We start from the raw sequence: 19,426 nt of genomic DNA on the forward strand, positions 1-19,426 counted from the left end.
AAGGGGTGATTTAAGCATGTAGAGTCATGTCTGATATATACACAGTCCTGACACATTGGCTCAGGACCATAGGGGGTTGACTAACACAGGGAAGTACCCACTCCAAAAACAGAGCAATCGTGATCATATGCAGAAGGGGGGACCATAGCATAGAATTGTTGGGATTTACCACAGACAGTATTTAATATTCTATATAGAGAGGCCACCTTGAAACTTTTGTATGTATTATACTTAACTCTGATTTGAGTCACATGGAAAAATTCAACTTTGTTTCAGCTATCCAAAGTGAAGGTCCAAAGTTATCCAAATGGCATATCCCCCCCACCACCAGACAACACCACCCCACTCACCACATACCCTCAATTTTACCTCTGATTTACAGCATGCCTAGAATTATTTTGCATTATTCCATTAAGTAATTTACAACGTAGGCTCATTCTGAAATAAGAAATATTATACACATATTTAGTTGTTTGATATACAATCATTAATTTTCTTTTTTTTCCCTGAATCTTCTAAATATACAGTAAGAGGATACGGCTTGCCTACATCTTTTAATTCAAATAATCGTCATACGCTTGTTATAAACATATGCGATTGAGATAAATGTTTGCAATGAATAAAGGCCTATTGCAATGTTAAATATTGACTTTGCAGTTAGAGACGCTCCTGAAATCTGACACCTGACATCATCTGGCTGGCTCCTTTAGATGAGCGATTCCAGATGTAATTCCCCTTTACTGAAACTTTTCCCCCTCCTAAACTCCGAGCTCCCGTCGCACTTCCTCAAACTCCAGACTATATAACTACTCACACAGCGACCTACTTCATCGCAGGGAAACAACTGGTCAAAGGAATTCATCCGACACCTTCTCTCCAAGTCTACAACCAAGGTAGAATTCGCCAACTCCCCATTTTTTCTATTTCTTAAATCGGCAAACTTTTGATGTTGCCTTTATGCCTACATTATTTTTTACACTGTCATTTTGTAGAACTATGTTCATTAGAACTTTCAGTTTCACTTGGGATTTTATGTTTCCATAAAACAATTGACCACATCGAAGGAGTTAAGTAAAAATAACATTGGTAATCACTGCGTTTTGACAAATAGTAGGATTCGTTTGTTTTATAGCGAAAACATTGCAGAGCAGTGATGTGATTATAAGTGTACTTACTATATATGCTGTTTGCAACAAATGCACTTTGGTCATGGTGTAGCCAAACAGTTATCATATAAATGAAACTGTTCATCGAGTTAATTATGAAACCTTTATAGCCTGTATAGCCTACATTAATTTATAGCACCATGAAACAATGGGAATATTAGACATTGAGTAAACCATTAGTTGCTAGCATTATTACTGTGCAGCAAAGGTTTATACAGTAACATGAAGTTCCCTATGAATGATCTGAGGAATTTCCCATAGAACATAGAGGTACTGTCTTTTGTTATGTTACCACTTAATAATGAGGCGGAGCCAGAAAAATATGAATTGAAACTCAATGTACTTCAGCTCTCTTATGCATGTTAAGTTGTCAGTATGAAAGTCAACATCCATTTCTGTATTTGTACTGTAATTAGTGTCCATCTTTGGTATTGCCTAGACCAGCCTTTCTTAAAGTATGGGTCGTGACCCGAAGTGGGTCGCTGACCTGTTAATGGTGGATCGCGACGTGTCAGAGTAAATTTATAATTATTTCATTAATTACTGGAATTGATTTGGCCAAGTGCATTTGCGTGTGCTTCGCGGTGTACTGGGTATTTTTTTCTGCAGTTTTCTTGAAGATCACTGGGTATTTTTTCTGCAGTTTTCTTGAAGATCACTCCGCGACACACACGATGCAGCGCTGTCGTTCAGCTGCAGATTATGCGCTGTCAGCCACTGTCTTGTTATTCCCACTCGCCATCATTCACCGCTATTATCAAATGGAGTCATGCTAGCCACAAGTTCTGACTGAGCTCAGTTGTCATGAAACGCACATACAGCGATGAGTTTCTCAATCTTTCATACAAACTTATAACGAGGAGCGCCCACAATGTGTTTTGTGTGTGGAAGTGCTTAGTAATGAGTCTCTCATAACGAACAAATTAATAAAACGACACGTCCTGACCAAACATCCACAGCATGATGGTAAACCCAGGGAGTTCTTTCAGAACAGGGCAGAATGCTTCAGGAAACAGTGCTTCGACAGTGGAAAAGTAAGTCAGCTAGCATGGCCTTGTTGTCATTTTATAACAGGTGATGATAAGCAGACATAAGGGAGTACTAACTAACTCTCATAGTAGTAGATGTGAGTTTCTCTTTCAAACAATCCCCTGGACTTGTACACAGCTAATAGCTAACATTCACCAAAGCAAGCTAGCTACTGATAGTGCAACCCTAGTAACAGTACAGATGAAGATGAAAAATTATCAGGCCTACTGTACATCTTACTGTAGAAATTATTGTTGGAAACTAGTCTAGGTTGGAACTGTTGCTGTTAAAATACAATAATAATTTGTATTCTTAACTGGAATAAACGGATTGAAACGAGATGCTTTTTGAGGCAAACACACTCACAGTTCTGGGTTGTTCATCTACAACAGGAAGCAGTCTCCTGACTGACTGAGAAAGCAGTAGATGTTCTGGTCCAGTTTGGCACCACATACCTATGCGAGTCAGGGTCCTCAACTGTGACATACTTAAAAATCAAGTACAGAAACAGTTTCAAGGCTGAGCATGACCTCAGTATTACACTGTCAAGACATGCTCTCATTAGGACTGTGTGTGTGTGTGTGTGTGTTTTCTGGTCTACATCTGTGTGATGTGATCAATCAGTTTATTCCAGTTGAGAATAAAAAATATTTATTGTATTTTAACAGCAACAGTTCCAACCCAGACTTTCTTTCAACAATGATTTCTACAGTAAGATGTACAGTAGGCCTGATCATTTTTCATCTGTACTGTTGCTTAGGGTTGCACTCTCAAAAACTGAGCCTGTGTGTGTGTTCTGTTATTCATCTGTGATGTGATCAATCAGTTTATTCCAGTTAGAATTCAAATTATTTATTGTATTTTAGCAGCAACAGTTCCAACCTAGACAGATATGTAAGAGTGTTTTTAATGGAGGAAAATAAACATCAATATATATTTATATGGATATTTAATTCCATTGTTATTTGTTTTTGTCTATATTGCGTTTGTTTTAGGCATAATTGCAATGAAATGTACCAATATTTATGTATAGTTGCATATTTTCCTAAGCTTGGGTACCAGGAAAACACAGAATTTCTCATTTGGGTCCCAGGCTGAAAAAGTTTAAGAACCCCTGGTCTAGACTCTTAGGTGCTGCCGCAATATGTAAATGTAGAAATATAATGCAATTATCTAATTTTCTTTATCAATGTAATATGTATTATACATCAATGACTAAAGCAGCCCTTTTGTCTTTTCCCAGAATGCTGCTGTGTGGTTGTGTACTGTTGCTCTTGGGCTCAGTCCTAGCCCATCCCCTGAATGAGATGTCACTGGACGCACAGTGGGACTCCTGGAAGACCACCCACCTCAGAGAGTACAACGGCCTGGTGAGTGTCTGTCTTTCTGGCTGCCTGGCTAACTACTCACATTTATGCAGTGCTTTTTGTTTAAATTCTGCCCGTTCCTCCTCCTAAAGTTAGCAATTACAGAACGATTACCTCAACCTTGGATAGCAAATATTTATGATGTTTCTTATTTGCTTTGATGGTGAAAAATGCTTTTGAATATCAAAACTATTCATCATTATGCAATTTGTTATAATATAGTGTTTCACTTATACGTATAAGAACAATGTTATCTTTAAGTCAATAGTTTACAAACTATTGTGGAAAACTTCTGTATGTGTTGTTCGCACTTGAAATGTTTTGTTATGATACCTTGCAAGCAAGAAAAGCAGGAAACATGAGAACCAATCCTCCGTTCAGAATTTCAACTTCCTTGTTTTTACAGTAAAGAGTTATCAGCCAAGCTGTTAGGAACACAAGTATTTCAGTGCTATAAGATAACTTGACCTTATAAGACTATGTTTGGGCCTCACTGCTTCAGGATGTGTGTGTCCCACAATTTGCGGTCAGCACATTCCTCAGCAGTCAGCAGAAAACACAGAACAGCACTTTTTCCCCTACTACATCCAGCTTTGAAGCATCATTCCTCACACACTGTAATGAGTGATCGAAGGCTCTGTAAAGAGTTGACAATAAATATATTCCTAACTACCTTTCACCTCCACCATTTTGTGTCTATATGAACCAGTTCAGTTGCACTGTGGAGACTGTGAGCACAGGGACCAAAGAACACATGAAAGGCCAGCTGTATGATTGACAGTCGTGTTTTGTTGATGTTTTCATGGAAGGGGGAGGAGGTGATCCGTAGAACCATCTGGGAGAAGAACATGCGTCTGATCGAAGCCCACAATGAGGAGGCCGCTCTGGGCATTCACTCGTACGAGCTGGGCATGAACCACCTGGGAGACATGGTGAGTTAGTGAGCCACATCCTCTATGGGCGTTTTTTGTTGTTGTTGCATACATGGAGAAAAAGCACACCAAAAAGGGAGGGTCTGAAAACGGTCTAAGTAACTCCATGTGGAAACATACTTCTGGAATGATATGTCAGCGGGAAACTATTTTGTGTTTGCTGTCCTCGGTTATACTTTCTAATCAGTGTCTCCCTACTGTCCACGACTTATCATTTTGGGTAAGTGTTTCAAATAGGAGAATGTCCCACAGGTTTTATTTATGGTTTTATTTCACAAACAAGATCAAGCACAGGACAGAGTAGTGACTTTTATCTGATGCAGACAGAGCACAGTCATCTGTGTTTTTACTCATGCAATGGCCTACTGATTAAAAGGGAGGGTGTTAGGTTAGTGACCATTAAATCTACCCCTAGCTGTGACATGCATGTCAGGTTGGGTCATGAGTGATGACTGTGTTAGCGGGAGACTTGAACTCCTTGAACGGGCTGTAGATTAAAATGGTAGGGAAAAGCAACCTGATATATAGCTGCTTGGCTTTTACTGCTTGGCTTCTATGCCACTCATTAATGCTTTGTCCATTTATTATCCATCGGAGTACCCAGAGATCCGTTCATCTGAATGTCAGTTTAACTTCTATATTGAGATACGCTGTAAATAAAAGAAGGATGTATAGTACTTCCAGTTTTACAGAGACTAGCAGTAACCTAACATGTTTCAGCACTCGTACTCGTGTCAGGGCATGGTGGGTTTAGAATTATGTCAAATGTGTCTGTTTAAAAAAATATATATATGTATTTCATGATCTCCAATGGGATTAATAAGCCATTGATCTATCTATGTGATAACTGCTGGACTATAAACATGGAAACACATATCCCTACTTATAGTGGGTAAATGGGTCATAGTCTATTGCTATGCATGCATAATTCCCTCATCCTCATTCCTCTCCTCTCCCCAGACATCAGAGGAGATAGTTGCGAAGCTTACTGGCCTTCAGGTGCCCATGAACAGGAACCGTAGCAACACCTGGATCCCTGGCAACAATGTGGTGAAGCTCCCCAGGTCCATCGACTACCGCAAGAAGGGCATGGTGACCCCAGTCAAGAACCAGGTTAGAGGATGCGAACAACAAAGAGCTATCACTCAAGTCCAGTGTTTCCCCTAGATGTATTTCTTATTTCCTAGATTTGTTGCACCAAAATGTTCAATCAAGCTTAATTGAGGCCAAAATAATGGTTTTAGGTCGAGAGCAACAGTCTAGGCGGGGTGCCATCTGAAAATGTTTAGGGGAAACACTGGGTTATAAAGAACTGATTTAATATTCCTCTTTGCTTTCAGTCAGTTAAGTCAGGCCTCTTTGTTTTCTTGAGGTAGAAAATGATCACAGTTACAGTACTGTCACGCAACCTGTCTAGAACAATAAAAACCCATGGTTTGTCTAATTGACTTAGACAAGTAAAGAATGTGTTTGATCATGAAAGGTAATTACACATTATGATCTAATTGGACACTAAGGCATTATTTATTATTTATGTAAACATGGAATTTAGTTAAGTGGTACATTAAGTACCCAGGCTGAAATGTGGAGTACATCTTTGCTACCAGGGAACACTAGGAGATTAGCCCTAGATTTATACCATTCATCTAATGAACATTAGGTCACTTTACATGAGCACTAATAGTCTGTGGTATCACCAAAGAGCTGTCAGGTTCAGGGGGGATGTGATAGATAGTGAGGCGTAAGTGCAGTATGGCTACCCTCTAGTGGTGAATAAGATAACTACAGAAGTTCTGAGGCCAGACGAAAAAAACATTTGCTCAAACCCTCTGAAAGCTTTTTTTCAATCAGGGCCTTTGACTCTCTGTCAAAGTGTACCACCTTATGGACAAATTGGAGAAGGCAGCTCTGACAGCTCTGTAAATGTTTTATGTCCTCTCTTTCTCAGCTCTCCTGTGGCTCCTGCTGGGCCTTCAGCTCTGCTGGGGCCCTGGAGGGCCAGCTGGCAAAGACCACAGGCAAACTGATAGACCTCAGCCCCCAGAACCTGGTGGACTGTGTCACTGAGAACAATGGCTGTGGTGGAGGCTACATGACCAACGCCTTCGAATACGTTGAGGAAAACGGAGGCATCGACACAGAGGAGGCTTACCCTTACCTTGGCCAGGTAGGGGCATGGTTTCGCTGACATTGAAACAGAATGTGACTGTCGTTTTAGTTGTTCGCCAAACAGCTGTTTTAGTTTGTTGAAATTACATTTTCAGTCAGCGTTTTCTTACAACACGTCAGGTGAGTTGGAATGTGCTGGATGACATTTGCAGTTTCTGATTGAGCTATCACATCACATGCTCTTTAACCAAAACAAGCTAATAATCACATGCGGTTAACCAAAAAGTGCTAAAATGTATTTTTTGGGCCAATTCCGGGAAGTGGTGACGTCCATGGTCTTATGTATTCTCCAATGGCCTAACTACAAACAACACAAATACTCGGCTCACTTCCATATTTTTTTGTAATTTGCTTGCATGTAAAAAACATAACACTCATGCAATTCTTTCTTTACCACTTCTGTAGTTGTCCACATTTTCCTATGATATATAGAACACACCACTACCAAGGTGCTATGAAAGTAATTTGTCATTTGCTAGCAATGTACAGTAGTAACATAGCACCAAGACCAGCTATAGTGTAAAGTCAGTAGGCCTGATCACCAACAACAATGAGACAGCCTACAGGGAGGATGTAGGTATTCTTACGGCGTGGTGCCATTTAAACAACCTCTCCCTCAACGTTAGCAAAACAAAGGAGCTGATTGTGGACTTCAAGAGAAACCAGGCTGGACACGCCACCATCCCCATCAACAGGGCCACCGTGGCGACGGTCTGCCGTGGAGACGGTCATCTCAGAGAACCTGAAATGGTCTAACCACACGAACACCGTAGTGAAGAAAGCAGCGACTCTTCAACCTCAGGATACTGAAGAACTTCACAGTGTTCTACAGAAGCACCATCGAGGGCATACTGTCGGGCTGCATCACAGCATGGTACGGCAACTCCAACACCCCGGACCACAAGGCTGTTCAGAGGGTGATACGTGCAGCCAAACACACCATTGGGTGCACATTGCCTGCCCTACAGGACACCTACAACACCAGGTGTCTCAGGAAGGCCAAGAAGATCATCAGGGACCCCAGCCATCCAAGCCACGCCCTGTTCTCCCCGCTTCAATCACTCAGACGCGGACAGTACAGAAGCATCATGGCAAAAACTGAAAGACTGGCCAATAGCATCAGGCTGCTGAATAGCCACCACTACTAGTCAGCTACCTGCTCCCTCACCCCTGTTACTCCCCCCATGGACATCCCCCCACACCCTCAACTCTCACTTACCTTACCTGCTACTCCCCCTATGGACATTCTTTCTCCTGCTGCTCCCACCCTAACGGATTTTACTCTGCCCCCACCCCAACGACATTCATCACTGTTGCAGTTGTTAATATGTATATTATAACTTTGGGGTTTTCATTTCACCAATGATCATGATGCTGCTCCCACTGTGGTCATTCTACCCCCCCCCCCCCCCAACAGTCTTTACTCTGCCTCCACCCCAATATCTGCCTCCACCCCAATGGACATTTATTTATTTATCACTGCCACGGTTGTTATTATGTATATAGTGCTATTTCTAATGTTTTTATAACCATTTTCATTATTTTATTTCACTAGTCCTGCATGATGGAGCTCACAGCCTAAGATTTTCACTTTACCTTGTAACCACACCTGCAACCCTGTACATGTGACTATTAAACAATCAGAATCTGAATCATAAATAAACCAATCCATGTCTACCACTCTGTCTACAGGATGAGCAGTGTGCCTACAACGCGTCTGGCGTGGGTGCTCAGTGTCGCGGGTTCAAGGAGATCCCTGAGGGAGACGAGCAGGCACTGACCAAGGCTGTAGCCAAAGTGGGGCCTGTGGCTGTGGGCATCGATGCCACCCTCTCCAGCTTCCAGTTCTACCAGAGAGGTGAGTGACATTCTGCCTCCAAGAACCATGGATAGAATAATCAACCACTTGTAGTGGTTTAACACACGACACATGCCAGTAGACTTCTAAAGCGCTTCTCTTAAAGCTTGTTGAAGCTCATTCCTTTACATTGTCATTTACTCAGGTGTGTACTACGATCCCAACTGCAACAAGGATGACATCAACCACGCCGTGCTTGCAGTGGGCTATGGACAAACTGCCAAGGGTGAAAAATTCTGGATCGTCAAGAACAGGTGGGTCACAATGCACTGGGCTTATTCAGGTAACACGTTTCACACTGTTGACTTGAAATGTATTTTTTCTAAATCACGATTCATTCTCTCTCTCTCTCCCCCTCCTCTCTAACAGCTGGAGCGAGAGCTGGGGCAAACAGGGCTACATCATGATGGCACGTAACCGTGGGAATGCGTGTGGCATTGCCAACCTGGCCAGTTACCCCATCATGTGAACACCAAGCGGCAGAGGGCACCATGGAAGCAGGGAAGCCAAACCACATATCAATGACTACACCCAATACAGAAAATAACACTATGTTTCTGGAATAGCACATTCATATAGTCTGGAGGTTTGGGTATCCCAGAGTTTTTTTGCAACCTACTCAAGTCTTAGTGTTATATCTTCAAACTGCCAGACTCAATTGTAGTCTGATCTACAGTGGAACAACTGTGATTGTGATGAGGAATGTGTGTAGTGCACAGCATTTACATAGGTTGTATTCAGTGTGTCAGGTCAGGTAACATTGCTGTGCAATGGGAGTTTTGTCTCACTTTCCTGTCAATACAAAAATGGCTTAAACTTAGTAAATGTAAGTGTATGTTGATCAAGATTGCTCCTGGTGGGTTTTTTGATGATGTTGACTTTTATTTTATTGTTCAGCACTTTTACACCAAATTCTGATGATTGAATTGTAACATTGTTTTCTATTAAATGGAATAAAAGTTGATTCATTTGAAATGTGAGTGTGTGTGCCTGTAAATTTCCCCATTGAAGGGAAGAGAAGTGAAAGAAAGAAAGACAAACTGAAAAAGGAAGATTAAGGTTCCTGAGGTTTTTAGCTATATTAAGTATCTCAAATCAAATACCACTCAGTGTACCCTTTTGCAGTGCTGTATGTATACATACACAACAATATGAAATAATCATACATGTATTTGTGTTGACTGTTAAATCTGATGATGATGAATACAGTATAGATTAGAAGCCTTCTTGAGGTCCTGAGATAGAGAGACAATGACAATAAACAGTAACATCTCTTCCTGCTTCAGACACACCCCCTCAAACAACAGACTTCCTGTGATCTAGTCTTACAATCAGATGAAAGCTCCTGAATAGTTAATGTAGCGTTGATTAAATGTAATGTTTATAAATACACTGATTGCAATGTTTAAAAAAGAGATTGGCAGACTGTTAAGAGCAATGGGCCAGTAACCAAAAGGTTGCTGGTTTGAATCCCTAAGCCAACTAGGTGAAACATCTGTAGATGTGCCCTCAAGCAAGTCACTTAACCCTAATTGTTTATATATTTTAACAAATATTTAAGAACAGTGGGCTGGCTACTAGTCAGTATGATATCTGCCTATATATTTTTATATTTTCCCCCTATCCTTCATAGAAGTCATATACATTCTAATTAAGGGGTCTATAGCATTGTTTTGAAATGCAATGAGAAATAGTATTTTAGCATGGTCAACATAGACATTTATAGATGACACAAAAGAAATGGTCAATGAGGAAGTTCTACCACATGACTTTCACAAATAAATATCAAGCAGGAAAACAGATCCCACCGAAATCAATTGACGCGCCTTGCTCCCTCTGAAGTCATCATCAGGTGCAACCGAGTTTTACAAGGTAAAACGTTTCTCCGTTTTCAGTCGAGGCAGATAGGCTATTTCAAGTTCATAATTGTTGATAAAACATGTTTACTGGAGAACTGAGACGAAGTAGAGACTCTGGACAGGGTGGATGAGGTTTAATTAAATGCAATTTATTCAGAGGTAAAGATATCTGAAATAGCGTGCACGGACCCTTTTCATCAAGCTCAAATGGAACTATCCGAAAGAAGCCCAGATAACAGAGTGCATATACATTTTATACAGTACAGAAAGTAGGTTGAGTCTGGAAGTTCTGGTCCTCTGGTTGGTTCTGATGAGTTGGGCGAGGTCTCCTTCAGGCCAGTATCACTGTCCCATTGGCTCTGAGTAGAGTTCTTTGTCTTCAGAAATGTTCAGCTAAAACAGGAGATTAGGTGTGTGCGTAGATGTTCCTATTTTGACATTTCTGTGTGTCTCTGTAAAATGTTCAGACTGAAGAGGAGTTTTTGTGTGTGCGAAGATGTTCCTGTCTTATCTGTGTTTATGAAAGGTTTACGTCAGCCCTCTGTCCTTGGGTATGTGTGTGTCTCAGTTTCTCGTGATATGCAGTACCAGGCACCACTTTTCTTATCAGTCTTTATGAAAAGGCCTGTGTCAGCCATCTGTCTCTGGGTGTGTGAGAAACCCTGCTTAGAAAGAAGTTAGTTATAACAATGTAATAGCAATATGCTTGTGTTATTTTCAAATGGTATTTATTACATAATGTAATTAGCTAGACTCGTTTAATTAGGAATGTTGTTTTAACTTGACCTTATTTAAGCATCTTCATAAAGCATTCGTTTTACTTTCGTTTTTAATATGTCAGTGCAACATTATTTGCTTATAACCATTCATGTATTTATGTTTTCTTCCTTCTGTGAAATTGTCGAATTCCTCTTTTCATTACAACCTTTTTTGTAACTTGGACAACATCACATTAATGAGTTGTACAGTTTCATAAACTAGATGATTTCTACTGATAGCCTAGTGGCAAACCTACTGAGATACTTATTTAACTAAATAATAAGCCTACCCAACGACACAATTTGCTTAATTTTTATGAAATGATATAATTTGACCAGTTTTTGGGCTTTCTTTTTCGCAGTAGAGATGGGTTAACAACACCGGTACGTCCGATAGCCTAATCTTGAACACTGAAGCTTCCTATTGAATTTTTCATTTTTCTATATGCAACGTTTTTGTAGAATCTGAGTGATGGTTATTTATTTGATCAGCGTTAAAGACTCTTGATCAACAGTTTGTTTGCGCAACAGTTTCAATACCCGTTGATGGTTGGTCTTGTGACAAGCTGACTCATTGTGTATAGGCTACAGTAGTTCCTGTCGCAGTAAACTTATTTGCGCAACTTAAACTTAATTGAGTCACACACTATTACTTCCTTATTTGGATACACAATGAAACAGTACAATATAATTGCCTCCTGGTTGAATAATACTTGTCTATTTTCTGTGCAGGCATGATGTTGTGGAACCTGCTGCTCGCTGTACTATGTGGCACAGCAGTTGCCCTGTTTGACCCAATGCTGGAACAGCACTGGCAGATGTGGAAGAAGACACATGGCAAGAACTACCAGACTGAGGTGAGGTGAACCAGCATCGTTACAATATGTTTTGGCTAGGACAAGGCCAAGCTGCTACAATAGTGGCATTTAGACAGGTTCTGTTCGCTGTATAGGTTGAAAGTACCACCACCTTTCCCACATACATTTAAAACATTATTTTTTTTACCTTTATTTAACTTGTCAAGTCAGTTAAGAGCAAATATTTATTTTCAATGACGGCCCAGGAACAGTGGGTTAACTGCCTTGTTCAGGGGCAGAATGACAGATTTTTACCTTGTCAGCTCAGGGATTCGATCTAGCAACCTTTCGGTTACTAGTCCAACGCTCTAACCACTAGGCTACCTGCCACCCCATTTCTTACATCTAACTAGCTAGCACTGAATGCATTGTGATTCAACCTGTGTGGTTTACATATTTGAAAGTGTATTGTTTTACAAGTCATTGACTGAGATTGTTCCACCCCTGTGTGTGTGGATACTGTGTAGATTGAGGAGCTGGGCCGAAGGGAGGTCTGGGAGAGGAATCTTCAGCTGATCAGCCTCCACAACCTGGAGGCGTCCATGGACATGCACACCTATGACCTGGGCATGAATCACATGGGGGACATGGTGAGGGCCTCAGGTCACTGACAATGCCAAGGGCCAGTTTGGAACTCTGATATCTGAAATTGTAGGTAAATTTAGTACCTACCTTGGCCTGATTCCATAAAAGTTTGATAGTGCGTGTATGGAATATGATTCCAAAAAAGGCATGCTTTCAGTAGGTATTGCAGTCAGACCTGGTTTACATGAAGGAATGACTATTTACTTTGTTGAGTTCCTTTGTCATTTTTTTCCGGTGTTCGATTTTCTTGGCCAATAGGTGTTGAAATGTTGCTAAACTGGTTTCCTGAAGACAAGACAGTGCGTGCATTCATTCCTAATCTTAGTGATTAATGAGCATGACTGCAAATATACTTCCTTATGCCTCTAGTATGTTTAACAAGTGGATGCACCCTTTCATGAGTACGCATCTGATTTGTTTTCTGTAAATACGCAAGTAAAAGTATCATCACATTGCACTATGTGCCTTTAAATGTATTTGTTATCCTGTTTCAACATGCATCTTCCTCCAGTTGATGTAGCCTTGAGTTCATGGGATGGATTTATTATGCTGATTACAGTAAGTGCTCTTTAAATGCTCAGTCTGGTCAACGTGTTGCCTCTCTTGTCAACCATTTTCAGACCCAGGAAGAGATTGCCCAGTCTTTTGCCTCATTGCGTGTTCCTGCTGACCTCAAGAGGGAGCCCTCTGCATTTGTAGGATCCTCCGCTGCCCCCATACCTGATACCTTTGACTGGAGAGAGAAGGGCTATGTCACTGAAGTCAAAATGCAGGTAATGAGGAACAGCTGCGGTTTGTGTGAACAGATGCGGTCAGTGCGGTTTGTGTCTGCTCCTTTATGTACTGACATGTATGTGTAACTGATAGATGCACACACACACACTGCATGTTAATGTTTTTAAATATACAGTACCAGTCAAAAGTTTGGACACACCTACTCATTCAAGGTTTTCTTTATTTTTACTATTTTCTCATTTGTAAAATAGTATTGAAGACATCAAAACTATGAAATAACACATATCTAATCATGTAGTAACCAAAAAAGTGTTACTTTTTAGATTCTTCAAGGTAGCCACCCTTTGCCTTGATGACAGCTTTCCACACGCTTGGCATTCTCTCAACCAGCTTCACCTGGAATGCTTTTCCAACAGTCTTGAAGGAGTTCCCACATTTGCTGAGCACTTGTTGGCTGCTTTTCCTTCAATGCAGTCCAATTCATCCCAAACCATCTCAATTGGGTTGAGGTTGGGTGATTGTGGAGGTCAGGTCATCTGATGCAGCACTCCATCACTCTACTTCTTGGTCAAATAGCCCTTATACAGCCTGGAGGTGTGTTGGGTCATTGTCCTGTTGAAAACAAATGATAGTCCCACTAAGCGCAAACCAGATGGGATGGCGTATCGCTGCAGAATGCTGTGGTAGCCATACTGGTTAAGTGTGTTTTGAATTCTAAATAAATCACTGACAGTGTCACCAGCAAAGCCCACTCACACCATCACACCTCCTCCTACCTTCTTCATGGTGGAAACCACACATGCAGAGATCATACGTTCACCTGCTCTACGTCTCACAAAGACATGGCGTTTGGAACCAAAAATATCAAATTTGGACTCATCAGACCAAAGGACAGATTTCCACTGGTCTAATGTCCATTGCTCGTGTTTCTTGGCCCAAGCAAGTCTCTTCTTCTTGTTGGTGTCCTTTAGTAGTGGTTTCTTTGCAGAAATTCGATTATGAAAGCCTGATTCACACAGTCTGTTGAGATGTGTCTCTTACTTGAACTCTGTGAAGCATTTATTTGGGCTGCAATTTCTGAGGCTGGTAACTAATACGCTTATCATCTGCAGCAGAGGTATCTCTGGGTCTTCCTTTCCTGTGGCGGTCCTCATGAGAGCCAGTTTCATCACAGCGTTTGATGGTTTTTTCTGTATATCACTACTATTGTACCTTGTCACAACACAACTGATTGGCTCAAATGCATTAAGAAGGAAATAAATTCCACCTGCTAATTGAAATGCATTCCAGGTAACAACCTCATGAAGCTGGTTGAGAGAATGCCAAGAGTGTGCAAAGCTGTCATCAAGGCGAAGGGTGGCTACTTTGAAGAATCTCAAATATAAAATATATTTAGATTTGTTTAACACTTTTTGGGTTACTATATGATTCCATATGTGTTATTTCATAGTTTTGATGTCTTCACTATTATTCTACAATATAGAAAATAGTAAAAATAAAGAAAAACCCTGGAATGAGGAGCTGTGTCCAAACTGGCAAATTGTAAAGTCTTTCGTCTGTGTTGGACAGCAGTAAGACTAGCTGTCGTCATTGGCGTCGGCTAATGGGGATCCTAATAAATATATCAAATAACATTTGTGTACATGTGTACTGTTGTATGTATATCATAAATTATATGTATTATCTTTTTTAACTACTGGTAAATATCCTTGGGATTAATTAAAGATGTTGTTACAGGATAATTACTGATATCAGGATGTCAGAGCTGTCTCTTTTCAGGTCTTACTTCCTCTGTTTGTTTACTGTAGGCCTCTTCCTTGTTCTCAGTTGTTGAATGAGTTCCTTTTTTGTGAGGTAGTCGTTGGCCTAAGTGCTAGGGTGTGCAAGTTTAAAACCACTGAATGACAAGCACTGCACGTTTACATAACATGAACATTTCAGTTACACTTTATTGTTCCAGTAAAATGTTTCTGTATTACATAGTAAAATAATTACTTTTGGGGTACTGTGAGAACTGAATCAAGCACCACTAGGCACTATTTGACACCAAGTTGTGAATTATATTGCACTTTTTCCTTTTAATTATATTGCACGTTTCAGCAAACATTGCTACCACGTAATTTATTGTAGATTTAATAATAATGAAACAGTACTGTAAAATAAGGTATTACTAATAGGACTCTCAAATGAACTTTATCCAGGTATTAGATGGGGATTGCTTCTGTCTCGTCCATAGGGCTCCTGTGGCTCCTGCTGGGCATTCAGCTCTGTCGGAGCCCTGGAGGGCCAGCTGATGAAGACCACAGGTAAACTGATAGACATCAGCTCCCAGAACCTGGTGGACTGCTCCTCCAAATACGGCAACAAGGGCTGCAATGGTGGCTTCATGAGCCAGGCCTTCCAGTATGTCATCGACAACCAGGGCATTGACTCTGACCAATCCTACCCCTACAAGGGAGTGGTGAGTATAAACTAGTATTAACAGTATTAATAGTGTGTAGCTGGGGTCAGCTGCCCTTGGTAAGTAGCTGCAGTAACTAGCTGGTTGTAGCTTATTTCCCACGCCACATTAGCCTTGTGCAGTAGTATCTGACCCCTTTGTTGTCTTGTCTCCCCTGTTAGCAACAACAGTGTAACTACAACCCTGCTCAGCGTGCTGCAAACTGTTCCAGGTACAGCTTTCTACCTGAGGGGGATGAGGGGGTACTGAAAGAAGCTCTGGCCACCATCGGACCCATCTCTGTTGCCATTGACGCCACCCGACCTCTTTTTACCTTCTACCGCAGTGGTACGGAAAAACTTCATTTCAACTTCTTGGGTCATTTTTTTTACATTTTAAGGACAGTATGGTCTTGACATTGGTCATGTATATCTAAATCTGAAACAATGTGGCTTTTATTGTGTAATTGTCCACTTTATGGTCAACTGCTGGGCTTTGACTTGTGGAGAAATGCATATATATTGAGGATTGACTTGTCATTGTCCAACCCATGTATCATTGTAGGAGTTTACAATGATCCAACTTGCACAAAGAAGATAAACCATGCTGTCCTTGCTGTGGGGTACGGTACTTTGGACGGGCAGGATTACTGGCTGGTGAAGAACAGGTAAGGGGATTTAGAACTTCACTCAGAGTTTCCATCTTCAAAGCTCCATCTGCTCTTCTGTTGTTCTGTATCTAGATATTTAGTCAAACAGGGCTACTGTTCAGAGCTGAGATGAAAAGATCCTCCAAGTGGACTTAGTATCTAACTTGATTCCCCTTTTCAAACCTCCATCTGCTCCTTTGTTTTATTACAAAAAACAGGACCATGGTGAAGGGTAAAAAGGGAAGTGGAAAGAGAAAGTAAAACTCAAATTGGGCTTTAGACAAATTAACCTTGGTAGTTTGGGAGTTAATGCTATTGTTTATTGTGGGGTTATTCAACCGGGGGTCTGCGGCCCCTTAGCGGTACTGCAGGGGGTCCGCCAAAATAATCATTTTAATATCATTTCCCCCCCCAATGTTTTTATGAATATCTCTAGCAACAACAGAATAAACAACATACCTACTGTAGAAAAGAGGAGAATATCTTATTTCTACACTGAACAAAAATAAAAACGAAACATGCAACAATTTAAAAGGTTTTACTGAGTTACAATTCATATAAGGAAATCAGTCAATTTAAATAAATTCCTTAGGCCCTGATCTATGAATTTCACATGACTAGGAATGCAGATATGCATCTGTTGGTCACAGATACCTTAAAAAAAGGTAGGGGCATGGAAACCAGTCTGTATCTGGTGTGACCACAATTTCTTTTGTATTTTTGTTCAATTTAATAATGTCAACTTTATCTCTTAACTCCTAATATTGACCAAATTACTCTGATTGGAGCCAATTACACTCACTGGAGTATCGAACATAGGCTTTGAAAAAGCTCCCGCGAATAGGCTACCAGTACGGCAAGTGCCGCTGGCTGATGCTTAGCTGACTAAACTCAACTCCATGGTGGAGGTTTCTGATTAACACCACCAACGGAGTTGAGCAGAGAACAGGCTTTGGGGAATTTAAGCTCTGACTACATCTGTAAACTCTGACTACATTTAAGCACTGACTACATCTATTTGCCCAAGGTCAATACTTCAAAAATTGTAATTATGAAACGCTTACCTTGTACCTAGCTATGTTTGTCCTCTGTAGTTGTGTGTCTTTCTTTGTTTGATGAAATCCATATTTTATTCTATAAATGTTAATCAAATACAACCACTGACTGTTTTCTCGAAGATGGCAACTTAGCGTGAATGTGCATGTGCCAGTTGAATCTCAGATGAAGTAGGCCTAGGTCTACAAATGCTCATTTCCAATCCAATTGCACAATCTAGGCCAACATCATCGGAGATTCAATTGGCACATGCACATTCAAGCTGAGTTGCCATCTTCGAGAAACAGAAACGAGCAAACAGTCGGTGGTTGTATTTGATTAACATTCATTGAAAAAGGAAGTCCCACAACTACAGAGGACGAACATAGGTACAAGGTAAGCGTTTCATAATTGACTTTTTTTTAAAGTATTGACCTTGAGCGAATCAATGTAGTCGGAGCTGAATTTCACAAAGCCTGGTCTCTGCTCAACTCCGTTGGTGGAGTTTATCAGAAACTTCCTTTACCATGGAGTTGAGTTTAGTCAGCTAGCTGCTGGTAAACTTTCTTGACTTGGACATACATGGCTGGCTAACCTTTGTTTAACAAGCTAAATAGCTGCTCTTAGCGAAAATGTGTTTAGAGTTACCTTTCTAGCTAATAGACAATGTTAGAGTTTACATTTCCTCTTACAATTCTAATGTGGGGAGGTCAAAATACTGAAAAACGATCTACCAAATCTATTCCATTATGATTCACCTGATGATAAGACAAGACAGGTGATTTATTTTGTTACTAACGTATGATGGGGTCCCTGGGTCGCCGGTTTGCCTGGGAGGGGGTCCCTGGCTCGCCGGTTTGCCTGGGAGGGGGTCCCTGGCTCGCCGGTTTGCCTGGGAGGGGGTCCCTGGGTCGCCGGTTTGCCTGGGAGGGGGTCCCTGGCTCGCCGGTTTGCCTGGGAGGGGGTGCCTTGGCAAGAAAAGCTAGACCCCTAGTTTATTGAGTATTGATGTTCATTGGAAATATGTTTCAATCTTCCTCACCCTCTGTCTAGCTGGAGCTTATCGTGGGGAGACCAGGGATATATACGGATGTCACGCAACAAGGACAACCAGTGTGGCATCGCCTTGTATGGGTGCTACCCTGTCATGTAACTCCTGCCAATCAAAGTGGCCTAACTGGAAAAGCTTAGCCCTTTTATTAATTTAATGTAATTCATTTTTACTTCCTCCATTGTTTTAGTGTTGTTTTTACCATTTCACTTTCTATCACTTTCTGTCTATATAGACAGTACTTCTTAAGAAGTGTTTTTACAAATCATGTATAAGTCAAATGTGATTATCTACATTATCACTGTAGCCAGCATCCAGGGGGTGTACTGTACATCAAGCTGCCTCACGCTACAGAAACAGGAGATAGGCTCCTGCTCCGATGAGCTGTTCTGGCTCGCACAAGCCAAGGGTCGTGCAAGGCTACATACTTACTTAAATCAAAGTATATTTTGTCATCAAATAAATATAACTTTTAAAGAACTGATTTGAATTGAATTAATACTTCTACCTCCAAACTGTAGTGACTGTAAATTGCAATGTGTGTTTATTTCCATTTCCTCAGTCACAGCGTATGTAGACCTACATCCTGTGTGTTGCCATGCAGCGTGAATGAAGTCAGCAGACCAACAAACTAAATTGGGTTACAAATGAGTCATTTTAATTTTTTGGTGCAACATCACAACAAACAATTTCACATGAGGTATTCAAAGGGATTCTCTTTAGTTGTTGTTACAAAATGTCCCACCATGATTGACATGTAAAGTGTTGTGTTTTAAGCCTTTGGTTGGTTAGCCACATTCATTAGTTAGTCTAACACATGGACGAGAATGGCACGATACGTATGGTGGGTGAGTCCTAGTTCAGGAACCCAGACACAAACCCATGTCAAATACAATATTTCCCTCAATTTGGCCTCGTTAAAGCTTTTGAATGGAG

The 19,426-nt window shown here is 40.9% G+C and overlaps 2 protein-coding genes across 2 annotated transcripts; both read left to right on the top strand.

Moving 5' to 3' along the window:
- Positions 1-761: 761 nt before the first annotated feature.
- LOC120031339 (cathepsin K-like) lies at positions 762-9,490 on the top strand. Its single transcript, XM_038977046.1, has 8 exons — positions 762-893; positions 3,439-3,565; positions 4,372-4,494; positions 5,455-5,607; positions 6,443-6,661; positions 8,356-8,521; positions 8,667-8,775; positions 8,891-9,490. The coding sequence occupies exons 2-8, from the start codon at positions 3,440-3,442 to the stop codon at positions 8,988-8,990; spliced, it is 996 nt and encodes a 331-aa protein (XP_038832974.1). The 5' UTR covers positions 762-893; position 3,439; the 3' UTR covers positions 8,991-9,490.
- Positions 9,491-10,304: 814 nt separating this feature from the next.
- LOC120031296 (cathepsin S-like) lies at positions 10,305-18,974 on the top strand. Its single transcript, XM_038976985.1, has 8 exons — positions 10,305-10,393; positions 11,871-11,995; positions 12,463-12,585; positions 13,201-13,353; positions 15,552-15,776; positions 15,938-16,103; positions 16,320-16,422; positions 18,493-18,974. The coding sequence occupies exons 2-8, from the start codon at positions 11,873-11,875 to the stop codon at positions 18,590-18,592; spliced, it is 993 nt and encodes a 330-aa protein (XP_038832913.1). The 5' UTR covers positions 10,305-10,393; positions 11,871-11,872; the 3' UTR covers positions 18,593-18,974.
- Positions 18,975-19,426: the final 452 nt, after the last annotated feature.

This window comes from Salvelinus namaycush, chromosome 37 (genome assembly GCF_016432855.1).
Source record: "Salvelinus namaycush isolate Seneca chromosome 37, SaNama_1.0, whole genome shotgun sequence".
In the NCBI taxonomy this organism is placed as follows: Eukaryota; Metazoa; Chordata; class Actinopteri; order Salmoniformes; family Salmonidae; genus Salvelinus; species Salvelinus namaycush.

What these genes read in the sequence shown, in the direction of transcription:
- LOC120031339 (XM_038977046.1), top strand. Translation starts at nt 3,440, where the DNA reads ATGCTGCTGTGTGGTTGTGTACTGTTGCTCTTGGGCTCAGTCCTAGCC. An exon ending in TGAACCACCTGGGAGACATG is followed by an intron (nt 4,495 to 5,454) that starts GTGAGTTAGTGA and finishes TCCTCTCCCCAG; the next exon opens with ACATCAGAGGAGATAGTTGC. An exon ending in TGACCCCAGTCAAGAACCAG is followed by an intron (nt 5,608 to 6,442) that starts GTTAGAGGATGC and finishes TCTCTTTCTCAG; the next exon opens with CTCTCCTGTGGCTCCTGCTG.
- LOC120031296 (XM_038976985.1), top strand. Translation starts at nt 11,873, where the DNA reads ATGATGTTGTGGAACCTGCTGCTCGCTGTACTATGTGGCACAGCAGTT. An exon ending in GCAAGAACTACCAGACTGAG is followed by an intron (nt 11,996 to 12,462) that starts GTGAGGTGAACC and finishes GATACTGTGTAG; the next exon opens with ATTGAGGAGCTGGGCCGAAG. An exon ending in TGAATCACATGGGGGACATG is followed by an intron (nt 12,586 to 13,200) that starts GTGAGGGCCTCA and finishes AACCATTTTCAG; the next exon opens with ACCCAGGAAGAGATTGCCCA.